We start from the raw sequence: 18,921 nt of genomic DNA on the forward strand, positions 1-18,921 counted from the left end.
TACAGAGATGTAGACCTCATTAGGAGAAATGGATTCAGAAATAAGGGTAGCACAAATCTTTTAAAATCACATTCTCCCTCAGAGCAGGTCCTTCTTGGTTACAAGCACCTATTTCTGAAGGATCTGGTTCTTCACTTCCCTTTTGGCAGGCTACAAGAAACAGCCTCGGGGTGATTTTCATGGCCCAGCCTAGCTTCCCTGGAAGGGTTATAGGACCATGTATCTCCAGCTAGGAGGGGTCTCAGAGACCATCTAGTCCAGTAGGGTCAAACTCAAATAGAAACCAGTTCCTGCTAACCTCATATAGACTTAGAAAACCACATTATCTCTGATATGGTGCCTTCTGTTTTCATTGCTCTGTGGCCTGCTGGCTACGAGTTTCATACCACTGATCTAGTCCTACCCTCTTATTTAAATGAGAAAACTGAGATTCAGAGAAGCTAACGTTCTCACACCAGATCACTCAAGGGAAGGTGTATCAAAGGCAGATTTTGAGCCCAGGTCCTCTGGCTCTAGACTCAGGACTCTTTCATGTGGGCCAGTTGGATACCGGCAAACCTCAAGAATTAGTAGGCGATGCTATCACAAGTAAGGTCTCAGATCTGGAATGGACCCAGGTAAGGAGGGAGGGTAAATGGCTACAGACTAAGTGTGAGCCATTTTGGGGGGGGAGGCAGAGACCACTGGAGGATCAAGGAGAAAGAGGTTTCCACAGCTATGTTAAGGGACCTTTTTATGTCAGGGGTAAGACTGTAGGAGCAGGGTATGAAACAACAGGTGTCTGGAGGCATGAAAACACCATTCCTCCGTCAGTTAGGACTCCAGAGTAAACCCTTCATTGTTCAGCTGTTGTTTAAGAGTCTATAAGATATCCTAGGGAGGAGAATCAAACAGGGGAGAACAGGGATGAGGAACAGACAATATTGGCTTAACAGCAAGAAGACCCATGATCCTTGGCAATGCAATATGATAGGGAGTACCAATGAAGAAAAGTGAACCTCAAATCATCACAAGTCATAAGGGACTAGAAAATTCCCTAGAGGGAAGAGGGTAGCCTACCAAGGAGAGGAGAGCTCATATGTGATAGATATAAAATACATACATATATATGCATATGTATACATGTACTCCTGTATATATGTAATGTATATAATCCACATCTACATATACATATGTTGTGTAAATAATGTTTTTGTTTTGTCATTTTCAGTATTTTTTCAGTTTTTAGTCTGAAACTTTCTGTTGAGGAAACTGAGGTAAACATGGTTAAGTGACTTGCCCAGCATCACATAGCTATTAAGTGTCCAAGGCCAGATTTGAACTCATGAAACTGAGCCCAGCACTCTAACCACTGCACCATGTAGGTGCCTAGGTGTGTGTGTGTGTGTGTGTGTGTGTGTGTGTGTGTGTGTGCGTGTACATGTATCTAATACACACACATGTGCACACACTATATAGAGGTATAAACAGGCATGCATACATATACCTGTGTGTACACATGTATACATGTAGGTGTGTATAAATATGCATGTGTCCTCTAATATGTAAATTAAACCTCTTCTGTGTTTGAAGCCTTGTGAGTGTCTATATAGAAAACTGGTGGTTATCTTTAGAGAAGTTTCAGATTCTGGAAGTCTCAGATTCTACTTGTATAAGGGCAATGTGCTGGATCAGTGAAAGATTCTTAAAATGTCCTGTGATTCTTATCAAAGCAGTGCGTCTGAAACAAGCATTAAAAAACTGGCTGGTTAGTTTGATACTTCATCCTGAAGTTACCTTTTCATTATCTGTGCCAATGCAGGGGGAATGGTAGTCCAGATAAAACAAACAAAAAAAAGAGCTAATTAAGTTATCGCATACATTGTAGTATAACATACAGTTTCTGATACAATGGGGACAATAATAGCTCAATATATGTCACATTTTAGAGGTTAAAAATTATTTTTACCTACATTCTCATTTTAGCCTCATCAAACCCTTGTAAGTATTCCAAGCATTATTATTCATATTTTACAGGTTAAGAAACTGAGACTAAATAAGACTCAATAACTCTCCTGAGGTCACACAATTAGTGGCAGAGCAAGAATCACAGAATATCTGAGTTGGAAAGGATCTTGGAGTCATTTAGCCCAACTCATAACCTAAGTTTATTGACTCGAAATCCATTGGTTTGTTTTTTTTCAGTTTTACCATGATGCCTTTTGGACCACCCCCAAAACATAACAATCACATACTGGAAAAGCTGGACACAACATACTTTACCAGGTAAGTGTTAATCTTGTTCTCCAAACCCTTCTTTTTAAAAAGTTTCCCTGTATTTGGCTTGAGTATTCAATATGGGATTAAAAAAAATTATTACCCTGCATCCCTCATTTTGTCTGGCTCAAAGACTTATTAAGATGAAACTGCATTCCCAGAGTACACACCTGATGACAATAGGAGGAGTCAAGGGTATTGAGTGACAAGTGGAAACCAACCTGAAATTTTAAATATACTATAAACAAGCCAGCGTTGTCGAATAAGCTTCACTGAAACCTGGCCACCCTGAAGAAGAAGCCTTTGGTTCTATACTGTTAACACATTCTAATACTTGCCTAACAGCAGTGTTGCCCTTCAAAGATTAGGCAGCTGTCCCTCTTGGTTTATGCCACCTGGATTCCTACAGAATACTCCATTCCAGGGATTCAGGTCCATAGATCTTGGGACTGGATTTCCACCTTTATTTACCCCCATTGGGAACAACTTTACTACATTAAATGCATTTCATGATCCCTTAACACAGTCCCCCCCTCCTGATTCCTCTTCAGAGTACCTACCATTGAATCACTGTCTTCTCATGCACAGTATCCAATTCGGAAGCAGTGTTTTCATTCACGCTCTCCAGAGAGACTCTGTGCACTTATCTCCAAGGGTCCTTTGTTTTAGGGGATACTGACCTAACTAACTGTGTCTTCCTTTAGAATAGAGTGTAGAATTAGGGCCTCTCCCTCTGTGCTGTTCTTTCAGCAGGGATCTCAGATTACCCATCCCAGTCTAGAACGCTGGTCTTTGATCTACTTTGGGATAAGTAGAAAGAAAGGCTGACATTCTAGGCAGACATTTGGATGTTCCTGAAAGATTCAGTTGGTCAAATAAGCCATGGACTGATGAACTTAGCTACCTAAATAAGGCACATCTACTGTGAAAACATTAGTCCCACAGCTTATGGAGCTTTCTTAGTGAGTCCTAAGCAATGGTAAAATAGCTACTATTTAAGTATAGATCCATTCTTGGGCTAGTGATTTTATTGTGGTGTCTCTACTATCTGTGTGTGTGTGTGTGTGTGTGTGTGTGTGTGTATGTGTGTGTGTGTGTGTGTTGGGGGGGAGTACCTATCTATTTTTTTATGCTGGACTACCGTTACATACTATTTCATACTTGGGATAACTATCACCAGATTATTTAAAAATTAGTTTCAAAAACCCTAAAATAATTTATGAATGTAAATTCTATGGTCATAGTTAAAGGCAAGAAGGATAAATAACCACACTGAAGGGATCAGAGGTATATGGAAGACATTGGGGAGGAGTATTAAATTGTAAAAATGAAAAAAAAAAACCCAGAATCTGCAAACATGATAGAAAGAGATGGATGGATTCAGTCTACAGGCAGAAACATTTTGACTCAGCTTCGATAAAAATTTAGTCAAATGCAATGTAAATCAAAAAGATGCAAAGGGGACAGCAGTGACTTGAGCCCAAGGGAGATTTGCATTCATTTTTTTCCAGGATGAAAAGGATCTTGGATCAAAGCCCTGTATCTTCATGGCCAATTCTACTATACCCTGAAGTCACCACACAGAGTCCAGCAGAATTGCCTGGAAGAGAAGAGGGTCCTCTAGACATTTATATCCATCAACATCTCTACTCCTTTATTTAGAGTTCTATGCACTTTTATACAGTATGATAATGGGATACTCCATTAAAGATCTGCTTGTGTGCTTCCTCATGGTTTAGAGATGATCCTGGATTCTCAGGCTAGGTCAGCAAAGGGCTTACTGGACCCTGACAGGTCATTCAAGCTGGGTCAAAGAAAAGATTATCCGTCTGATATCCAAAGATCAGCCTAGTTACAGAAGTTCATCACTGGAGCCTGGCAGCCAAAAGAACAACATGATTTAAAATACATATATGTATTATACAGCAGCTCATGAAGATCATCTAATAAGACAAAGAGAAGTTGAAATCTGCAACAGTGGAGGGAGTATGCACACTGATGAAATAACAGATCCTCTAAATATTGGAGACAACAGGTATAACTCCCATTATATTTGGATATAAGACTTGAGTAAGTATGATTATTGGTATCATACTGTAGTATGATGGAAGAAACCAGTGGACTCAGGCTCAGAAAACTGATCCTATTTTGAGATAAAAACCACTTTGAAAATATTAAAACTCTACATATGTAGAAACTATAGTTATGGTCATTCTTCCTTTCCCCTGGCTTCTTCCAGCAAGCAAGGAGAGGGCCAGGTTTGAGGATGTCAACAGTAGAATCCCCACATGAGGTATAAATCATGGAGGTGATAAACAAGCTTTAAAGATTTATTTAATGTTGGATCTTGATATGTGTCACAGTTGACTGTGACACAATACACTCCAAGAGGGGCCAAGACAAAGACTTGAACAAGGCCAATGGGGCATGACAGAGAGTATGGAGGTCCCTCAAGAAGTCACAAGCAGGTGATCATTACCATAGACAAAAGGAAAGGCAAGGATACCAGGAAGGGAGAGGATAAAGACCAATTTAAAACCCTGGGATGTCCAGACAACTAGATATTACAGTCAAGATATAGACTCTGCTTAATCAATACAGAGACAAAGACTAGGGAAAAGACAACAAGCAGAAGCACAGTGTAAATATATACTCAGAGATTGGTGCCAAGTTCCAGAACAGGCAGGGGGAAAATTACGTTAACAGGGAATCTAAGTATACAAACAAGAGTGGAGCTCTATTACAAATATAAGGATCCAGACCTAAAAGGAAGTCCCAGTAGGGAGGTTACAAAGGTTATCTCAGGTCTAGATATAGCTGTGCAGATGCATATATGAGCATAACTAGGGTTTGGCCATTGATCATAGGGCAATGTTTGTTTGCCCGCTGCCCTGACTTTAAGCATCTTCTTGATATCAGTGGATAAGGGTAATCAGTTATATGCTGTTTAGGAGTATATCTTCCCTGCTTGTATAATTCTCTTCATTCTTCTTGCTGATACTATGTACATTTGTGGGAGTGTACACTCCAGGATCATGTGGCGAAATGTTCTATTGCTATTACAATGCTATTTTAATTATTCTTGCTTTTAACTAATTGTATTCCCTGATGTGCTCATTCAAATTAAACGCATTGGTAGGATATATTAAGGTATAGTTTTGAGTGGATGCAGACTCACAATACACTTTGAACTTGGTAGCTTTTGTGGGTGGGTGAAGGATGGAGTAGGAATCAGTAAGTCGTGGAATCTCCAAGCTCTACAAAAAAAAAATACATTACCAAAAGGATATGAACAACTTTTTTTTTTTAAGTTTTTTATTTTTTCAAATTGCATGTAAAGATAATTTTTAACTGATTTTTTAATAAAATTTTGAGTCCTAAATTTTCTTTCTCCCTCCCTTTCCTCCCCCTTCCCTATGATGGCAAGCAATTGGATAGAGGTTATATATATGTAATCATGCAAAAAAACATTTCCATATTAGTCATGTTGTGGAAGAAGAAACGGTTTGCAAAAAAAAAAACCAAACAAACAAACCTAGCTTCCAAAAGGAAAAAAAAAACATGAAAAAAATGAAGGGAAAAATAGCATGCTTTGATCTGCATTCAGACTCCATCAGTTCTTTCTCTGGATGAGGGTAGCATTTTCCATAATTCTTTTGAAAATGTCTTAAATCCTTGTGGTGCTGAGAAGAGTTAAGTCATTCATAGCTGATCATAGAACAATGCTGATATTATTATGTACAATGTTCTCCTGGTTCTGCTATGAACAACTTTCAAAAGAAAATATGCAAATAATAACCATAATTTTAAATGCTCCAAATCACCAATAATAAAAGAATTATATATTAAAACAATTTTAAGGTTTTATTTCAAACCTACTTGGTTGTTAAATTTCCAAAAGATGGAAATCATTAACATAGGCATTTCTATGGGAAGACAGACACATTAATATACTGTTATTGGATCTATGAATTGGTACAATCACTTTGAAAAAACAATGTGGAATTATGTGAGAAAGTTACTAAACACTTAATGTACTTTGACCTAGAGTTACTACTATTGGATACATACATATATATATATAATTAGCTAAGTGAAAGGTAATGAGGTACCCAACTCAGATCAAGGCTTCAGATCATGAATGTGTTCATGGAGAGAAAGGGAAGGAAGTAAGAGATGTCGGGGAGCACAAGAATTGGCAAATTATTGTATCTCTGGGGTAAGAATGAAGAGTGACTAATGACTGCTGTTTGTTAACCTGATTGATTCCGATACCCTAGACAGAAATAAGAAAGTTCAGGAAAGGGGTGGGTTTGGGGCATAATATAACAAAATGTTTTGTTTTTTAATGTTAAATTGAGATGCCTACTGAAGATCCAATTTGAAATATCCAATAGGCAGTTCATGTGGGATTGAAAGTTGATAGCCTACTTAAGGGTACATTCATAGTTATAAGAATCATTTACATAGAGATGACTCTTAAACCCATGGGAGCTGATGAGGTCATTAAATGTAAGAGCAGAGAGACAAAAAAGAGAAAAGTGCAAGACAGAGCCTTAGGATACATCCAAAGTTAGAGGATGTACCTTTGAATGATAATCAAGCAAACTGAAAAGATGTCATCGGATTCACAGGAGAACCAAGAGAGCAGTGTTATGAAAACCCAAAGAAGAAAGAATGTCCAAAAGTAGAGTGTGGCCAACAGTGCCAGATGCTATAGAGAGATCAAGGAGATGGAGTTAAAAGCCTTTAAAACATGTCAATTAAAAGATCACCACTAACTTTGGAGAGTGGGTTTTAGCTGTGAGGTGAAATTAGAAGCCAGATTGCAGAAGGTTTAGAAGAGAATTAGATAGGAAATGGAGGCAATGAGTTTCAAATTGGAAGGAGAGACATAAGACAAAAGCTAGTAAGAATTGTAGGGTGTAGTGAGAATTTTTTTAAGGATGAGAGAGATTTGGATATATTTACAAACAACAGGTAAGAACTAATAGAAGATTAGAGGCAGGGAAGGAATGATAGTGGATGGCAATCTGTTGCAGAACATGGGAGGTTGTGGAATTAAGGGTACATATGGAGGGATTGGCCTTAATGAGGAGGTCACCTATTCATCAGAGCCTGGTCTAAAGAACTCATACGCAACAAACAAAGCAGAAACAAGAGAACAATATTCATGATAGAAACAATAACATAGAGGAAAATACAACTAAAAGACATCAAAATTCAATTATGTAATGATCAATCTTGATTCCAGAGGACTCAATGAAACTGCTTCATCCCTCTTCTTCATAGAAATGGGGTGAATCATGGATACAGAATCCTGCATGCACTATCAGACATGGTTGGTGGTTTTTTGTTAATAAACTATTTGTTTTTGTTACAAGAGAAAGTTCTATGGGAGTCAGAGAGTGCAGTGATGTAAAAGAAAATTAATTGCAAAACATAAAGTGCCCAGGTATCAAAATCATCTTTCCTGAAGACTGAATCCAAAAATCTGGGCAAAATCTCTGGGGGCCAGAGATTCCAAAAGGTTAGTATCAGCTTCTAATTTACAAGTACAACTATTGTGGACATACTGTAGCAAAAACAATAAACACTAAGTATTCTGCCTTAAGTAACTTAAAGTAATCCAAGATCTAGATATACCAAAATGAATGTTTCCCATTACCACGTGAAATCTACAAGTGAACAGTCTTATCCTACCAGGGAAGCTTTCCTCAATATTTCAATTCACAATACATTCTGTACCACTCTTCCGCAGGATCTTCCCTCCATACAGGGTACCCTTACATTGGTGCGGGGAGTAATCCCTAGTATTTATGTAGCAATTATTATGTGCCTGGTACTGTGCTAAGCACTTTACAATAATGATCTCATTTATCCTCATGACAACCCTGGGAAGGAGATGCTGTAATTTTCCCCTTTTTACAGATAAGGAAACTGAAGCAAAGATTAGGTGACTTGCCCAGGGTCATCTAGCTAGGAAATATCAAATGCCACCTTTGAATTCAGGTCTTCCTGACTCCTTGCTCGGTATTCTACACACTGTGCCATGTAGCTGGCACAGATAGATATGGCACCAGGAGAATTTCTCTGACGGTCACAGAAATGACTACTGATCTTTCCCATAGAAAGTGATAAGGATTTTTTTTTTCATTTTAGGGCTCATCTTCTTTGATAACAACTTCTTTCCAGACATATCCAGAGATGCACCCAGCAGTCAGGGTCCTTGTGTAAGCTTGGCATAGTGCCATCTTCTCTGGGGTTTACATTCATCCAGAGTCTCACCCAAGAGTAGCACCTTTGTAATTTGTTGCCGTTGTTCACTTGATTCAGCCGTGGCCAACTCTTTGTGAATCCATGGACCATACTTTCTATGGGGTTTTCTTGGTAAACATGCTAGAGTGGTTTACTATTTCCTTCTCTACTAGATGGAAGGAAACAGAGGTTAAGTGACTAGACCAGAGTCACACAGCTAGTAAGTGTCTGAGACTGGATTTGAACTCAGGTCTTTCTGATTCCAGGTCCAGTACTCTTTCCCCTGAGCCACCTAGCTGCCTCAATCTTTGTAATAATCCCACAGAAAAACACATCATAATTCTTTGTAGTTTCCCTTCAATGATATTTATTTCTTCCATGCTATGGACAATGTGCCTGTCATAGATTCTGTCCTTTTAACTCAGAGTGATCTATCTTTGAACCCAACTCAGCTGTCTTTCCAAGCCTTCTAAGAAGAAAGTAACATATCATTCTCAAAGAGCTACATCCTACCTTGCCAAACTACCTCAGTGTACTACAAATCACTCACAACATAAGAAGCAGAGAGGCCTCAACCACCACCATGGGTTACCTAAGAAATGTTTGCACATATTTCTGAAAGCCACTAGACCCGGTCTTTAAAAACTTTGATTCTTCTCTGTTCTACATAGACTGCAGATATTTCTGATGCTGTTAGATGAATGTCTTCTAGTCAAGTGCTAAGGGAGTGAATGGCAAGACTGAGATGAAGGCTTACAAGTAGTAAAACTGGAATGCAGGTTGAATCAATGACATAGGGGAGTCAGCTGATCACATGACCACACAAAGAGTTCTTGCAGGTGACATGTACCAAGGCTGGAAGAGTCCAGAGGCTAGCTCCTGGTGCCTAGAAACCTTTCTCACACAAAAGGAATGTACAAAAGGAATATAGTGCTGGACCTGGAATCAAGAAGTCCTGAGTATGAATCCTGATTCTGGCACTTTACTAAGTGTGTTACCCTGAGCAAGTTACTTAACCTCTCTCAGTCTCAGTTTCCTTATCTGTAAAGACATAGAACAGTGGATAGAGTGCCAGATCTGCAGTCAGGAAGACTCAGATTCTTGAGTTAAAAATCTGACCTTGGACACTTACTTACTATCTGTGTTACCCTGGGCAAGTCAGTTAACCCTGTTTGCCTCAGTTTCCTCATCTGTAAAATGAGCTAAAGAAAGAAATGGCAAACTACTTCAGTATCTTTGACAACAAAACCCCAAATGGGGTCACTAAAAATCAAACACGACTGAAAAAATGGGGATAGTAATAGCATCTAGCTCACAGGACTATTATGAGGATCAAATAGACTGACATACGTAAAGTGCTTTGCAAACCCTGGAGCTCTATATAAATGTTAGCTCTTATAATTATTAAAGGAATCCCCCCTTCATTTACCTGATCATTAATTATTAACTCATTAATTATTAAGTCATATTTTGTACATGAACCAAAGAGAGTTGAAATGCTAGAAATGGGTTCAATGTTGAAAAGACTATAAGAAGAAGAAGGTAGTTAGCTAAAATGTAGAAGAGTAAGGTTTTTTAGGTTAGATAATCACACCCTTGCGTATTTGAATAGGGTCCAGGTACAAGTTACAAAGATGATACTGATGCTGTTGCATCAGTATCCATCAGCAACTGAGAAACAGTGCCTTCTCCTATTGGCTCACATGTTCAGAGCTGGAAAGACCTTCAAAATCATCTAATCCAACACCCTCATTTTCAAGATGAAGGAAGTGAGGCTTAGAAAAGTGATGACTTGCTCAAGGTCACATAGGTAATAAGTGGAAGTGCCGAGATTCAAATTTCAGGTCCGCAACTCCACATTTTCCACCCTTTTCTTTTATACCTTATTGCTTCTGATGAAGACATTCCAGAGGAACAAGGTGTACATTGCATTAACAGATAACAGGCAGAGAAACACTTTCACATAGGAAGGAAAGCATATCCCAATTTGAGGCTGACCAAGGGAAACTGGATACCATTTCACTGAATGTCTTCTCCAGGATGATTCAACAGATGAAATGAGTGGGTGGATGAGCATCCACATGACCAGTTCCCAGAATAATGATTATTATTACAGAAAGACAGGGCAAAAAGGAAAATGCAATTCAAAGATTCTTTGATTGGAAAATTCAAGTATCACAAAATAGATATTGCCAGAGTATAGCCATGTGGTCCCTTTTCCTTCTAAGTCTATATCTCTTGGCATTATGGGGACATCCTTATTCCCTTCTTTCCATTGGAATTAGAATGATATCTCATTGGAACAATGGTAAAGTAAGGATAATTAAGGAAATGAGCAAAGGGAACTTGTCTTCTGTATCTGTAGCTCCAGGGTCTCCCTGTGGACTTTTATCCAATGGGACTTAGAAAATCCCATCTCTCACGCAGCTCTTCCTCTTCAGCACATCTCTTAGTCGGGGGTTATTCAGGATCAGAATTGTGGAGTGGATTGCTGTGCACAGGTAAATCAAAATCTGCCATCCCCAGTACCATGACTTCAAAGAGGGGAAGATATTTGCATTATTGACCATTACTGCTAAAAAATAGGAGGTAAATAGGATGAAGAAGGAGATGAGTGTCTTGAGAGCTCTGGTGTGAACCTGGGTCTGGAAGTCTGAGAGGCCAGAATCACTATGCAGCATTTTCTGTCTGTGTCTTTCCAGGGAAGCAATAAGCAAAAACATACAGGTAAAGAAGACGATGGCTGGAATTAAATAAGTAATTATTTTCAGAGGAAAAAAGTAGTATATTTCCAATTTTCTTCTCAAAATTTTCCTAGTGTAATTCTCAAATACCAGATTCCTCATCGAGCAGACATAATAGATATAATAGTTGCCTATGAAAAACAGGCAGGCAATAGCAAAGCTGAGGCCAAGGGAGCCGAGCAATAACCAGGTCATATACCTGGAGATCCTCCATTTCAGCCAGAGAAAGATAGGGTAGGTGAAGGTTGTAATTTTCACACAGTAGAAGACACTGAGCAAAGCAGAGGACCATATGGAAACAGAGTTAAAAAAATCCCACTGGAAGTAAATGTACTGATATAGAGGGTTGTATGGGAAGGCCATTGGATAGAGCAAGATATACAGGTTTCTTCCACATATCACCCACTGCAGGAAGAAACGAGATGCACTCAAGAAGGTCAAGATCTTATCACTTGGGGGAAGTGTACCACACCGTACCCATTTCTTGGCCAGCACCACAAGGATATAGCCATTCTCCACAATCAGTACCAGACACAAGAAGTAAAAAAAGGCAATTATTCCAACCATATCCTTTTCAGGCACTCTGTCTCCTGGAAGCGTTTCTATTGTTGATAGCTTGGTTGTTTTAGAGCAGGAGGCAAGTCTTCGAAGGTTGCTACTTTTGAACTCTTCTGGAGAATCTCTTGTTAATTTGTAATGTACTTTCAGCTACCTTTCTTCTCAAATGCTCAGGTTGGGCCAGAGAAGAGGATGCAGATAATCTGATGAGAGAAAGGGAGAGGTCCCTTCACCTCAGAATGGATGCAAATCTTCCCAAGATTCAGTTACCAAAGTCCCCAGTAAATGAATGCCTGTGATTTGCTTACCATTCCTCTGTCATCCCAGTCAGTCAACATCAGAAGATACATGGCATTAGGCCACTGGGTGCAATGTACACTGGAAAACTATACGGCTCCTTTATTGTAACACTATATTCCCATCTCCCATGGGCCTCACACCTGGTCAACTCCTGTCAATATCTTCCAAGGTCTTACATTCAACTCCATCTCCTACAATTATCAATTCTCCTACCTCTTTAACCTGTTCCTTTGGATTGCTCACATTTCTCCTTCTAGCATAAGAACTAGATGAACCAAGGATGAACCAGAATCTAGTTCCTTTGGATAGTCTAATAAGAAAGGAAGATAAAATTTTCTAAAAACATAGCCTCTTACTATCTTCTACCCGAAATGATCTCTGCATCTTTGAAAGGAGCAAAATTGTGTTTGTCCTTCATTCTTGAAGAGGACTCTGATATCAGGATGATGACATGACTTGCAGTTGACTAGGGAACAAAGTAATTGAGCAAGGGATATTATGCATGATGTTATGCATTCTGTTCTTCAGTGTTCTCTTGGTGCCATCTGTAGAGCTAATAGTGAAAAGTTCTCCTGGAATGTTGTTGGGCAAAGAGTAGTTGAGTTAGCAGATCTGTCCTCATCCGTTCATTCAATCAACACATATTTAATATGTATGAATAACAGAAGTGTCCCACACCATGCCCACTCACAGACATGGAAAGTGGCAAGAGTATCTCTAGAACATTGTGGATTTTCCAGAAAATATTCATTCTACTGGAAACCCAGTGAATGCAAAGATTATGTATTTGTAACACACGGGATCCAAATGGAGATGACCAGCTGTCATTTGAAAAGTGACAACCCAATTTAGGTAAAACTACAATCTTCCATTATCTACTGGCAATTTGTCATCCATGCCCTTATGGAACTCCAGAAATATTTGTGATGGAAAAACTCATATTTGTGCAGTTTTTAAAGCAACAGGAGGCATTTGGAATCATGGAGAGCTTTTTCTATAGCAACTCTTCTCCAAAACATGTAGCCAGAGCTCCACTTTCTATTCCTAAAAGAAACTGCACTCAGCACAAGAGCCAAGAGCAGATTCTCCAGACATCAAGATCTGGTATAAAGCATATAAACAGGCAAGAAGAGCACCATAGGAGTTAAAGGCTAAGTTCCCAAGTCAAAAAAAAAGAGCAAAAGAGAGAGGATACCAGCGCTAAAATGAGAAAAGAACTAAGAAAAGTAAGGGAAGCACTCTAATTCTGGTCCAGAGTCAGATCAAAAGTGAAACTCAATTGAGAGGAAAGTGCCTGGATATCTCCAACACTTCGTTGGTAACTTCACCACTTGACCATGGCTTTCAGTTTAATCCTTATATATTTACATATTTATATACAAATATATATTCACATATTTAACTAAAATGTTTTCCCATGAATTATTATAAACTAGAAGCAGAATCAAGAAAACACTATACACAATGATCACAATCACACCTAATATGATTGCTCCCTTATCCAGTAACATGATGAGACTCTCAGCCCTGGACCCAAATACACAGTTAGACTGGGTTCAATATGGCAGGAGTCTAACAATTAATGAAAGTAGGACTAAACTCCCTTTGGGTCCTACAGACAATTTATTTAAAAGACAGGTTTTAGCTCACATCTAAGGACTCTCTCACCCCAAAAAGGAGAGTAGAAAAATAATGTAAAATATAAATCAGGTGCCAGACAGGTATTTTTTCCTACATGCAAAAGAAATGCTAAAACACAAAAGACTCAACAGCACACATTAACAGAATCACTTAAAATAGAATTCAGTAACTTTTGTTATGATCTCTCCAGGATGCTGATGATTAAGCCTCATAAGAACATCAAGGAGTATGTGAGACTATTGAATTGACATAGCTACATTTTGTCTCTGTTCTACATATTACCCAAATCACGCTCAGTAATTCTGTTGACGTTCTAGTGAAGAAACTCACCTTCCTGTCGGTCAACTAGAACTGAACAAACTTGTCTGTAACCCATAGCTCACCTTCATATCCATCTCAATTTTGATGCTCAGGCACCATTTCAAGAAAGGAAACAAAGCGTAATGAGCAGCCACGAGTCCAGCCTCAAGTTCCCCAAGTGGAGCCACTCCTTCTCTAGCTGACAAATGAGGGTAGCTGCCATGATACTAGGGTGGGAAAGGGCTAGCCTATTCCTCATCCCTCACTGGAAGTCTTGGAGTTACATTACAGAACCTGAAACAGTGAAGGAAGAGAGAACCAATCAGAAGTTCTATCTTCTTTTAAATGACACAGAATCATCCCACCTCCCAGCCACCATTGAAACTGAGAGAGGACAAAGGGGCTACTGAGGGTTTTCTGTTGTCCTTCCAGTACTGGGCTATCACATGGCTTGAAGTTGTCAGAAAATGTCATCCCAAAAGGCTGCACCATTGAGTCACCATGTCTCTGCAGTCCCTGGAAGTTTCCAGGAGAGTTCCAACCACATGTTCCCTAGAATGGACCATATAGACCAATTCAACTTCCAATATAAATGAAATTGGAACAATTAAAACCAACTAAACATTATGTAATTATAACGACCAAAAAGAGATGAGAAAAGCACACCTCTCCATTGTCCTTGTGTAGGTGGTGGGCAATGAATGTGGAACTTCATATATGCTATCAGACTCCACTGATGTTTTGGTTAGTTTTGCTGAACTGCTTTTTTTCCCCCTCTTTTTTTAAAAGAAAATATTTGTTACCAGGTATGGCTTAATGGGTACGAGAGACAAAGGGATATGTACTGCTGGTTTTTAAAAATATGTCACTAACATATTTTGGGGCAGCTAGGTGGCATGGCAGAGAGAGTATTGGGCCTGGAATCAGGAAGACAAATCTTTCTGAATTAAACTCCAGTTTTAGACACTTACTAGTTGTGTGACCTTGGACAAGTCACTTAACCCTGTTTGCCTCAGTTTCTACATCTATAAAATGAGCTGGAGAAGGAAATGGCAAACCACTCCAGTATCTTTGCCAACAAAACCCCAAATGGGATAATGAAGACTCAGACATGACTGAAAAATTACTGAACGACAAATGTCAATAACAATTTAAAAAATTAAAAATAAAATAACCTTTTACGACCTCTAGGAAAGGTTGCTGGGACATGTCTGTCCACTATTAGTGAAGTGAATGAAAAAGTACAACAGCTGTTTCCCAGTACTTTTCTAAGGTCTCATGAACCTCCCACTGGTTACATGAACTACACTGACACCATTTTTCTGGTTGCCCTGGTATTAATAGTAATGGAGGGATTGTCTAGTGTTGGCTTAGGGGAGATGAAAGAAATTGTAGGTTTGATTTGACTGTGGCAACATGCAAGTTCAGTTGAACATGAAGGTAGATAGTAAATCTGTATAACACTGTGGACATACTACTAGGTGTCTGAATCAACATTTTCTAAGGTCACTGAGCTAAAACATGGATAGTGTCTTAAAGACGATCAAAGAAAAAGGAGTTCCCCAATCAGATATACCAGAGCTTTTTCATAAGAGAACTCCACCACCGTGAGGCACACATCTAGGTAATTGTTAGGCATGGCATGGAGCACCCCTCTATTTCAACCAGGTGTGCCTATTTGCCCCACCTGGCACCATGGTGTCCAGGAGTTCTAAAATATGAACTGATGAAATGTAATAGTCTCTACGGATGGAAATTCAGTATAATATAATGAAAGGGAAACATTGTAGATATCTTGGCCAAGATAATATCTTCCCTGTTTTAATGTAATGAGATATTGATGTTTAAGTTCTTTGCCATCATACATTAGTTGGTAGTATCCTTCATTTTGCAACTGGGGAAAATTGGGTGAACAAAAGTCATGACCTTCAGAAAGAAAAAAATGGTGAGATAGGAAGACCAGATGAAATCAGAAGATTCGAGACTACCCAGGGAGTGGTAAATATGGGCCTAGGGGAAAATTCAAGGAAAAGTTTTTAAAAATCATGAACAATAGGATGCATGAATTGGAGGCATGCCAGTCTTTCAGGATGATAAGAATAATTTTATCACAGAACCAGAGTTGGAAGGGATCAGACAGATCTAAGTATCTGGATAGATAATCCAATCCAACTCTCTCATTTTACATACAGGTTTACCTATAAGCCCACATCAGTGAAAGGACTTGCATAGATATAAATTAAGATCCCTGATTTTTACTCAAACTATTTGATTCCAAATTTAGTGCTCTTTCCACTATGACATAACTACAAATTTGATCGTGCCATTCCCCTGATCAAAATCTTTCAATGCTTCCTAGTTTTCTAATATTCAAGACCCTTAGCTTGGCATGCAAGTCTCCCTAAATCTAGTACAACCTGTGTCTCTGGTCTTAGCAATCACTAGTCTCTATCATATACTATATTCTCAAGTCAAATTGAATTATTCTTTGGCCACAAAGCTCTTGCATCTAAGTCTAAATCCCTAAGCATGAGATGCCCTCCTACTTTCTCACTTCCCATTAAAATCCTAACTATCCTTCAAGACTGGGTTCAAATAATAGCTCATGTTCACATGATGTTTTAATATTTTGGAATTATTTTCCTCCCATTAGCACTGAGGCAAGTAGTTCAACTATCACTGTTGTTATTCAGTTGTTTTAGTTCTATCTGACTCTTTGTGATGGCATTTGAGGTTTTGTTGGCAAAGATATTGGAGTGGTTTGCCATTTCCTTCTCCAGTACATTTTACAGACGAGGAAACTGAGGCAGACAGGGGTAAGTGACTTGCCCAAGGCCACACAGTTAGTAAGTGTCTGAGTTTCGATTTGAACTCAGAGAGATGAATATTCTTGACTCTAGGCTCAGTGATCTGTGCCACCTAGCTGCCCTCAACCATTATTACCCACATTTTATACAGAAGGAAACTGAGGCAGAGAAAGATTGATTGCCTTGCTGGTGATCACATAGCTAGTAGGTCTAGATTTGAACAGGTTCTCTTAATTTCAAATCTAGTGCTCTTTCCACTATACCACATGCAGTTCTCATCCTAGTATGAAGCTTCCCCAGATCCCCCTCTGCCAATCAAAAAGGATCTCTCCTTCAAAATGTTCATTGCACTTTTTACTTATCATGACCCATTTTATGTTCTAGCTATTTGTGTACCTGTATATAATCTTTCTTTCTATATTGTAAGCTCCCTGGAATCAGGGACCATGTCATATTTGCCATAAAATCTCTTAGCTCCTAGCAAAGAGTAAGATTTTCTAGTGGTGTCACAGTTCTCCAAGTGTTCCTATTCACAAATGGCACAAATGGTAATTGCATAGAACCTTGGAACACTACAAAGACTCTTGAGTCAGTGAGATCCATAGTTATGCTTAAGAGGTTGGTCTACCCATCTATAATAGAAAAACATATTTTTTACATTAATATACCCTAAGATTGAACTAACTTTTTAAGAGGCTGTTATATCACATTATTGACTCATTGATCTTACTGTCTACTAAACTCTCCAGGGTCTTTTCCCACACCAACTACAGGCCAGCCACATCTTCCTGTACCCATGCAGCTGATTTTTTTAACCCACCAGACGCATGCCTTTACATTTATCATTATGACATTTCATTTTACGACATTCAGCCCACCATTCAAGGTAAACAAGACTCCCAGAATCCCCTTTCAGTATATGCCCACAGTGAGTTAATTCAAAGACAGACTGAAATTCCTCGTGTGTATTCATATAGCAACACTTTTTGTGGTAGTGAAAAACTGGAAACAAAGTAGGTGCCCACTGATCGGGGAACGGCTGAAGAAATTGTGGTATACAAGGGTAATAGATGATATATTATAGTGCTAGGACAATTTATATAAGGAATTCAGAGAAATATGGGAAAACCTGCATGAGCTATTACAGAGCAAAATAAGCGGAACCAAGAAAAGAGTATATATAATGATTAGAGAATAGGACCTGAAGAACAATATGTATGTAACGACTAGAGAAACTGGCTTCCCATCCCACTTGTGACAATTGCTAGCTATATAAGTTGCTTCTCTGAATCATAATTTCCTCATGTGTAAAATAGTCATGGTCATAATAATTGCAGCATGTACTTTACAACGTTGTTGTTTGCAAACCTTAAAGTTCTCTATAAATATCTATTTTACTATATTAGTGTTATTACAGAATTGTAAATAAAAATCAACAATAAAGGACAATAGAACTCTGACCAATCTTTGTCCTGGAGAACTATTGATGAAATGGGGTAGGAGTATAATATGGAAAGAGGGATAGGGATCTAGAATGTAATATTTGCTCTGTCAGAAGATAAGGATATATGTTTTATCTGTTACAAAAGTCGTTCAACAAATTTCGAATATACTTAACTCACTCCCCGTCTGGTCCTGGATTTGAATTCTCTCTCTTTCATATACCCTAATGCACTTGGCTTTGAATCCTTTCTGTCGCTCCCGACAGTCCCACCCTCCCCCTCTCCCACACATACATTACCAGTAGTCCTGAAGTTGGATTATCTCCCTCTTCTAGCCCCTTCTACTCCTGCTTGGGCTGGGATTATGAGTCAATAAATACTTATGGAATGTCAAAAACCAAGCTTAACACATCAGCGCCGCCCTCGCAGAGTTAACAGTCTTGTTAGGAAGACAAAGCTTACACATACGAAGCAGTAAACTAACAATACAAAGCAGCGGGAGCAGCAGATCATTACCCTGGTGTGTGTGTCCCAGATGGGATCTTTGGAAGGAAAAGCAGCTGTATGGGAACCTTGGGGACAAGGCCCTCAGTCACGACTTCGCCCCGGTCTCCC

At 39.0% G+C, this 18,921-nt stretch overlaps 1 protein-coding gene across 3 annotated transcripts; it reads right to left on the reverse strand.

Annotated features, from left to right (window-relative positions):
* Window positions 1–1,570: 1,570 nt before the first annotated feature.
* Window positions 1,571–18,903, reverse strand: TAS2R60 (taste 2 receptor member 60). Of its 3 annotated transcripts, XR_011976807.1 has the most exons (4): window positions 18,823–18,903; window positions 14,141–14,351; window positions 5,435–5,513; window positions 1,571–4,131 (listed from the first exon to the last, which is right to left on the reverse strand). XR_011976807.1 is itself a non-coding variant. In XM_072652486.1 (2 exons), exon 1 carries the CDS (start codon window positions 11,823–11,825, stop codon window positions 10,917–10,919), a length of 909 nt encoding a protein of 302 aa, XP_072508587.1. In that variant the 5' UTR covers window positions 11,826–12,923; the 3' UTR covers window positions 1,571–4,131; window positions 5,435–10,916. The 3 variants fall into 3 exon arrangements, 1 of the variants encoding a protein (XP_072508587.1); XR_011976806.1 differs by lacking the exon at window positions 18,823–18,903 and having other exon boundaries at window positions 14,141–14,640; XM_072652486.1 differs by lacking the exons at window positions 14,141–14,351; window positions 18,823–18,903 and having other exon boundaries at window positions 5,435–12,923.
* Window positions 18,904–18,921: the final 18 nt, after the last annotated feature.

The sequence above is a fragment of the Notamacropus eugenii genome, chromosome 3 (genome assembly GCF_028372415.1).
Source record: "Notamacropus eugenii isolate mMacEug1 chromosome 3, mMacEug1.pri_v2, whole genome shotgun sequence".
Lineage (NCBI taxonomy): Eukaryota > Metazoa > Chordata > Mammalia > Diprotodontia > Macropodidae > Notamacropus > Notamacropus eugenii.